The sequence below is a fragment of the Caretta caretta genome, chromosome 7, assembly GCF_965140235.1.
Source record: "Caretta caretta isolate rCarCar2 chromosome 7, rCarCar1.hap1, whole genome shotgun sequence".
In the NCBI taxonomy this organism is placed as follows: Eukaryota; Metazoa; Chordata; order Testudines; family Cheloniidae; genus Caretta; species Caretta caretta.
The window spans coordinates 1,382,931-1,391,041 of NC_134212.1; the positions used below are offsets into that span (position 1 = coordinate 1,382,931).

General features: G+C 51.5%; 1 protein-coding gene across 1 annotated transcript in view; it reads left to right on the plus strand.

The window, feature by feature from the left end:
* The window catches only part of USP19 (ubiquitin specific peptidase 19), a 46,856-nt gene extending 38,968 nt beyond the window's left edge, over positions 1-7,888 (plus strand). The window contains exon 26 of the mRNA XM_048856470.2: positions 6,975-7,888. Coding sequence (XP_048712427.2) covers positions 6,975-7,115 — 141 coding nt within the window. The 3' untranslated portion in view covers positions 7,116-7,888. The remainder of the gene's footprint in view (positions 1-6,974) is intronic.
* Positions 7,889-8,111: the final 223 nt, after the last annotated feature.

Sequence of the window (8,111 nt, forward strand, 5' to 3'; positions counted from 1 at the left end):
CACGAGGCAGGCCATGGGGATGGGATCCTGGCTTCTGCTCTGCTTTTCCCTCGGCACTAGCTGTTGCAGGGCCGAGCTCCTGTGGGGATGTCACAGCCAGGCGGGAGAAACACTCGTGCTCTGGATCATGGGGGCAGCCATCTGTCAGAGTCCAAGGCCACAAGGGATCGTTGTGATCATCTCTTCCAGTCGCCGAGAGCAGATCCTTTAGGAAAACGTCCAGTCTTCAGTTCTGAAGTTCCAGGGATGGAGAATCCACCACAACCCCGGGAGGGGAGACTGTCCCATCAATTAATTCCCCTCCCTTGTTTCCCCTCTGATTTTGTCTAGCTTGAATTTCCAGCCACAGGATCATGTTAGACCTTCCTCTGCTAGACTGAAGAGCCCGTTATTCAATATTTTTTCCTGTGTCGGCACTGACAGACTGGGCTCACTCACACCGGCCCAGCTCGTGGGGGAGTTAACCAGACTGAGCTCCTTGCATCTGTCACTACAAGGCAGGTTTCCAACCCTTTCATCATCTCCTGGCTCTGCTCTCAGCCCTCTGCAATTTATCAACATCCTCCTGGCATTGTGGGCACCAGAACCGGACCCAGGATCCCAGCAGCGGTCAAACCAGGGCCAAATACTGAGGCAAAATCACGTCTCTGCTCCTCCTCCAGATTCCCCTCTTTATACATCCCAGGAGCACATTAGCCCTTTTGGCTACAGCATCCTATTTGGAGCTTGTCACGGGGTCCCCGGGCGATGCTCTTGAACTGCTCCATAGAAGCCAGGCAGGACTCTGGGGGAGCCTCCTCTCTCGGAGCAGACTGTCTCCAGGGCAAGAAGCTTCCACAGCTTCGACCTTCCTGAGTCTGACCTTGGAGCATTCAGCATCCTCTGCCCCTCCATGCGCTTCCCACAGCGAGTCCGCCCAGGTGGGGTCCTGGGGCAGCCAGAGGGTCCTGCCCCCCAGCTCCGCCGTCAGACGTGACTCTCAGCCAGCCAGTAAAACAGAAGGTTTATGAGACGACAGGAACATGATCTAAACCAGAGCTTGTAGGTGCAGAAAACAGGACCCCTAAGTCAGATCCATATTGGGGCCAGGGAGCCCAGAGCCCCATCTGGGCCTCCCTCTGTTTCCCCAGTCAGCTGCAAACTGAAACTCTCCAGCCCCTCCTCTGGCCTTTGTCTCTTTCCTGGGCCAGGAGGCCACCTGATCTTTGTTCTCCAACACCAGTTGGCCCCTTTGCAGAGGAGGGGCCCAGTCCATCAGTCGCCAGGAGACAGGGTGTTGGCCATTCTCTGTGCAGACACCATCACGCTGGCCCTCTAGGGCTCTGCCACAATCACACCCCCTTATCCCCCCACCTAGAGACTTAAGAACTGCATAGGGGAAACTGAGGCACCCACACGGTATTCAGAGAAAACATTAAGAACATTCCCACTTCGTCACAGAGCTTATGCTCAGTGATTATCCACCAGGACCCCCAGATCTTTTTCAGAGGCCCTGTTCCCAGGATAGAGCCCCCCAGCCTGTGAGTACGGCCAACACTCTTTGTTCCTAGGTGGATACACTTACCTTTAGCTGCAGTAAAATGTATATTGTTTGTTTGAGCCCAGTTTGCCAACCGATCCAGATTGCTCTGTATCACTGACCTGTTCTTCTCGTTATTTGCTACTGCCCCAATGTTTGTCATCTGCAGACTTCCAGTGATTTCGTTTTCTTCCAGGTCACTGATAATTTTAAGTAGCGAAGGGCCAAGAACCGCTCCCTGCAGGACCCCACCAGAAACACTGATGGTTCCCTGCATGCAATTCCATGTGAGACCTATCAGTGAGCCAGCTTTTAATCCATTTAATGTGGGCCATGGTAACTCTATAGCATCCTAGTCTGTTAATGAAAATGTTGTGCAAGGCCAAGTCATGTATCTTAGAGGTCTGTACATCAGCACTATTGCCCATAAGAATGGCCAGACTAGGTCAGACCAAAGGTCCATCCAGCCCAGTATCCTGTCTGCTGACAGTGGCCAATGCCAGGTGCCCCAGAGGGAGTGAACCTAACAGGTAATGATCAGTGATCTCTCTCCTGCAATCCATCTCCACCCTCTGGCAAACAGAGGCTAGGGACACCATTCCTTACCCATCCTGGCTAATAGCCATTAATGGACTTAACCTCAATGAATTTATCTAGTTCTCTTTTAAACCCTGTTATAGTCCTAGCCGTCACAACCTCCTCAAGCAAGGAGTTCCACAGGTTGACTGTGCGCTGAGTGAAGAAGAACTTCCTTTTATTTGTTTGAAACCTGCTGCCCATTAATTTCATTTGGTGGCCCCTAGTTCTTATGGGAACAAGTAAATAATTTTCCCTTATTCACTTTCTCCACACCACTCATGAGTTTATAGATCTCTATCATCTCCCCCCTTAGTCTCCTCTTTTCCAAGCTGAAAAGTCCTAGCCTCTTTAATCTCTTCTCATATGGGACCCGTTCCAAACCTCTGATCATTTTAGTTGCCCTTCTCGGAACCTTTTCTAATGCCAGTATATCTTTTTTGAGATGAGGGGACCAAACCTGTACGCAGTATTCAAGATGTGGGCGTACCGTGGATTTATATAAGGGCAATAAGATATTCTCCGTCTTATTCTCTATCCCTTTTTTAATGATTCCTAACATCCCGTTCGCTTGTTTGACTGCCACTGCACACTGCGTGGACGTCTTCAGAGAACTATCCATGATGACTCCAAGATCTTTCTCCTAATTAGTTGTAGCTAAATTAGCCCCCATCATATTGTATGTATACTTGGGGTTATTTTTTCCAATGTGCATTACTTTACATGTATCCACATTACATTTCATTTGCCATTTTGTTGCCCAATCACTTAGATTTGTGAGATCTTTTTGAAGTTCTTCACAGTCTGCTTTGGTCTTAACTACCTTGAGCAGTTTAGGATCATCTGCAAACTTTGGCACCTCACTGTTTCCCCCTTTCTCCAGATCATTTATGAATAAGTTGAATAGGATTGGACCGAGGACTGACCCTTGGGGACCACCACTAGTTACCCCTCTCCATTCTGAAAATTTACCATTTATCCCTACCCTTTGTTCCCTGTCTTTTAACCAGTTCTCAATCCATGAAAGGATCTTCCCTTTTATCCCATGACAACTTAATTTACGTAAGAGCCTTTGGTGAGGGAACTTGTCAAAGGCTTTCTGGAAATCTAAGTACACTATGTCCACTGGATCCCCCTTGTCCACATGCTTGTTGACCCCCTCAAAGAACTCTAATAGATCAGTAAGACCTAATCTCCCTTTACAGAAACCATGTTGGCTTTTGCACAACAATTTATGTTCTTCTTTGTGTCTGACAATTTTATTCTTTACTATTGTTTCAATTAATTTGCCAGGTACTGACATTAGACTTACCTGTCTGCAGTTGCCCGGATCACCTCTAGAGCCCTTCTTAAATATTGGCGTTACATTCGCTATCTTCCAGTCACTGGGTGCAGAAGCTGATTTAAAGGACAGGTTACAAACCATAGTTAATAGTTCCGCAATTTCACATTTGAGTTCTTTCAGAACTCTTGGGTGCATGCCATCTGGTCCCAGTGACTTGTTACTGTTAAGTTTATCAATTAATTCCAAAACGTCCTCTAATGACACTTCAATCTGTGACAATTCCTCAGATTTGTCACCTACAAAGGACGGCTCAGGTTTGGGAATCTCCCTAACATCCTCAGCTATGAAGACTGAAGCAAAGAATTCATTTCATTTCTCTGTGATGACTTTACCGTCTTCAAGTGCTCCTTTTGTATCTCGATCGTCCAGGGCCCCACTGGTTGTTTAGCAGGCTACCTGCTTCTGGTGTACTTAAACATTTTGTTATTACCTTTTGAGTTTTTGGCTAGCTGTTCTTCAAACTCCTTTTTGGCTTTTCTTTTTATATTTTTACATTTAATTTGGCAGTGTTTATGCTCCTTTCTATTTACCTCACTAGGATCTGACTTCCACTTTTTAAAAGATGCCTTTTTCATCTCTCACTGCTTCTTTTACATGGTTGTTAAGCCCTGGTGGCTCTTTTTTAATTCTTTTACTGTGTTTTTTAATTTGAGGTATACATTTAAGTTGAGTCTCTATTATGGTGTCTTTGAAAAGTGTCCATGCAGCGTGCAGGGATTTCACTCTAGTCACTGGACCTTTTAATTTCTGTTTAACTAACCTGCTCATTTTTGCATAGTTCTGCTTTCTGAAATGCCACAGTGTTGGGCTGTTGAGGTGTTCTTCCAACCACAGGAATGTTAAATGTTGTTATATTATGGTCACTATTTCCAAGCGGTCCTGTTATAGTTACCCCTTGGACCAGATCCTGCGCTCAACTCACGACTAGATCGAGAGTTGCCTCTCCCCTGGTGGGTTCCTGTCCCAGCTGCTCCAAGAAGCAGACATTTAAAGGATCGAGAAATGTTGTCTCTGCATTTCGTCCTGAGGTGACCTGTGCCCAGTCCATATGGGGAGAATTGAAATCCCTCACTATTATTGAGTTCTTTATTTTGATAGCCTCTCTAATCTCCCTGAGCATTTCATCGTCACTTACGCTGTCCTGGTCAGGTGGTCGATAACTGATCCCTACTGTTATAGTCTTATTAGAGCCTGGGATTGCTATCCAGAGAGATTCTATGGAGCATGTGGATTCATTTAAGATTAAGAGTCCATCAAACTTGTAATCCCATCAAAAAATCAAGTTAGTTTGACAGGATGTTTTCTACAAACCCATATTGACTGGGATTAATTCCATGATCCTCCTTTAGTTCTGCATTAATTGAGTCCTGTGTCAGCCGCTCCGTTCTCTTGCCCAGGAACGGTGACAGGCTGACAGGCCTATAATTACCCAGCTCGTCCCATTTACCCTTTTTAAAACCTGTCACAATATGAGCTTTCTTCCAGTCCTCTGGAACTTCCCCAGTGCTCCAGGACTTACAGAAAATCCGCATTAACTGTCCAGCAGCCAGCTTGTCAGCCAGCTCTTTTCAAACTCTTGGATGCAAGTTATCTGGACCTGCTGATTTTAAAATGTCTGACTTTAGTAACTTCTGTTCAACATTCTCTAGAGATACTGGTTTGTGGGTAGTACCAGCATGACTGAATGAAGCAAAGGTGGTAAAGGACTCCGAATGGAGGGTGCAAGACACCATCAGAAGGCGCTTTGCGCTAGTAACCGATATTACCAAACTGGCTGCTGGTTGTTTGGCTCATCGTGGGGGTGTACTGTTTTTTTCTAGGCTGGCCTGCAAGGAAGCCTACGGGGTGCTGAAAGTTTTCTTGGGAAATGTGATCCATGATGCCGTCACTTGCCCTGGCCATGCTAAATGGAAGCTGATGATGGCCAGGGACATGGTTTATGCTCTGAAATGACTGGGTCGTACTTTCTAAGGATTTAGTGGCTAAGCCTTTCCCCTGCTTTACCTGTAAAGCCAAACCATCCAGAGAGAGGTGTGGCATGGAAGGCGTGTTATCCCCACAGGAGGAGTGTTCACAGGGTTTTCCACCAAATACAGAGCAGAAATATTTATAGAACTCCTCTCCCTTTTCTGCATGTTTATTGTGAATTCTACCATGTCCATCTAGTAATGGACCAATACCATTGTCAGGATTCTTTTGGTCCTAATATACTTCAACTCCTCCTTATTGTCCTTAACTCTGCGGGCCATAGATTTCTCCTTGTGTCCCTTTGCTTCCCTTACCAAGTTCTACAGTTCCTAGCTTCTGATTTATATTGATTACTATCAACTGCCCCTTTCTTCCATTTGTTGTGTAGTTTTTTAAAATGTATATAATATATATAGTTACCTTCACTTCCCCTCTGAACCAGGTTGGAGTCTTAACCAATGCAGCCTTCTTCCTTGCGTGTGGCTTTTTGAGCCTCCAGGACAGTGATCAGAAACCATTCCCAATGATCAGGCACGTTTCGGATTAGAATTCTTCCTTCCAGCTGATTGGCTCAGTGTCTGTCTCCCTGAGCTGGACTTGCCCCTGAGTTAACATGAATGCTGAGTTCTGGGGTCAGTCCCTCTTTCTCTGGCCAGGCCAGGCCTAATGTCTGATTCCCAGGGGCTGGATCAACGCTTTTGAAGTGAGGAAATTTCCATATCAGACAGTACTGGCCTGGCTGTTCAGAGTGTGCCCCCTGCTGGGGGCGTGCTGCGATGATGGCTCTGTGTGCCTGAGCCCCTCCTCTGCTGTAGGGTGCTGCCCTCCTGCAGTGCTGGCTGGCTCCGTCCGTGTACCACCCCCTCCTGGGAAGCACTGTGCTGGCACGGACTGCCTAGGAACGACCCTCCCATTGTCTGCGGTGCCCTGTGCTGCTGAACCCCCTGCGGGGGGCCCCAATGCAGGAGCAGGGCTCCCTGGCGCACTCACCATTGCCTCAAACTCTGGAGGGGCGCAGGGAGGCGTGGCTGCAGCTCTGGGCTGTCGCACTCCAGCTAAAGCTGGCCTAGGCTGCCCGGTCTGTGCCCGCAGGAGAGCGTGGGCCTGGCCCTGGCGGCAGCTCTTCTGCCCAGGGCATCCTGGCCCAGCCGCCCCCGCCGGGGTGCAGAGGGTCCTGCTGCTCGCTCAGGCGCTGGAGGAAGCTGTTGGAGTGGGAAGGGGCCGGGAGTTGCTGCTGGGTCCGGGTCCCTCAGCGCTGCTGCTGGGTCCTTGCCATGCCCTTGGGACGCCGGCTGCTGTTGGCACTCAGGGCTCACTGCTCCAGCCTGCTGCCCACGCCCCCATATGTGCTGCCACTGGGGCTGTGCTCTGAGCCCCACAGGGGCACTCACCCTCCTCGTAACGCTGCTGCCCAGGGCCCTTGGCCTCGGGGCTGGGGGAAGATAGGAGCCAGCTGGGTTCTGTCCCCAGGCCAGGGGGACTGTGCTCGCTGCACCATGGGCATGCAGGTGGGGAGGGCAGGGCAGGGCAGGGCTGCCCCCTCTGACCTCCTTGTTCTGTTTGCAGGGCATGAACCCCGTGTCGTTCGGCTCCAGTGTTGCCCCGGAAGGAGGCCCCCCGCTGCCCCCCGCTGGGCTCCCGGATCACTTTGCCAGCCCCGTCGAGCGCCCCTCCCCGTCCTACAGCAACATGGAGGAAGTTGACTGAGGCGCTGCTGGGGGGGCCATTCTGTGGCTTTCCCCCTCCTGCCCTGGGCGGGGGTCCCTGCCCCTCAAGCCGGCCCTGCCATGGCCCCTTCTCAAGCACTTTCTGCTCAGTCCCGCAAGCTGCCCTGCTGGGTAACAGTTTCATTGGCTGCCAGGCGGGGGGGGGGGGGGTAGGAGGGCCTGGGGCTCCTTGCTGGGGATCACCTGTCCTCAACCCTCAGCCTGAGGGCCAAATGGGGCCAGAACCTGCTGCTCCTTGGTGGGGCTGGGGCTCTTCCCCCTTCCTCAGGGCCTGGCAGCTCCCTGGCATGGTAGTTGGCAGGGTGGGTGTGGGGCAGCCTGGCCACTGCCCTCAAGGGCAGGCTCCTGCTGCTGGCCCGGGGCCTATGCAGGGTCTGCCTAGGGAGGCTTTGCCCGCTCTCCATGGTGCCCGTGCAGCAGTGGGAGCCTGGCACCGGGGAGGCGGGGGTTGCAAAACGGCCCTGCTGCAGTTCTGCCAGTCCAGGCTGGGCAGGGTAAGAGGAAGGCACGTGCCCCTGGGACAGCCTGACTGGGCACCTGCTCCGCCCCAAGCCCCGCAGCCCCTCCCCCAGGCGTGTGCCCCCCTCCCCATTCTCCTGTGCATTGGCCCCTTCTCTTCGGCCCTTGGCACCCGACTGCTGCTGTCTCCCTCGATTCTCCCCCAGGCAGAGCCGCTGCCCCCCAGCCGCTGCTCCCCCTCACTTTGTATAAAGTTGGTGTTTGTCTTGAGTCATTAAATTCTACTGAACTCTGCCTGGGGCTGTGGTGCCCATGTGTGGGGCGCTGGGCCCTGGCCGCCGAAGGGGGGTGCTGCCCTGGTCCTCTGCCAACCCGGAATCGCAGTGAAACGCCCTCGTGCACTGCAACGGGCCAGGCCCGAGTCGGGCAGCAGAGGGCCGGGCGTGGGCGCAGCGATGGAGCCCTGCAGAGCCCTGCGGACCGTTTTCCCCGGGCTCTGGAGAGCAGCAGGAGTGGG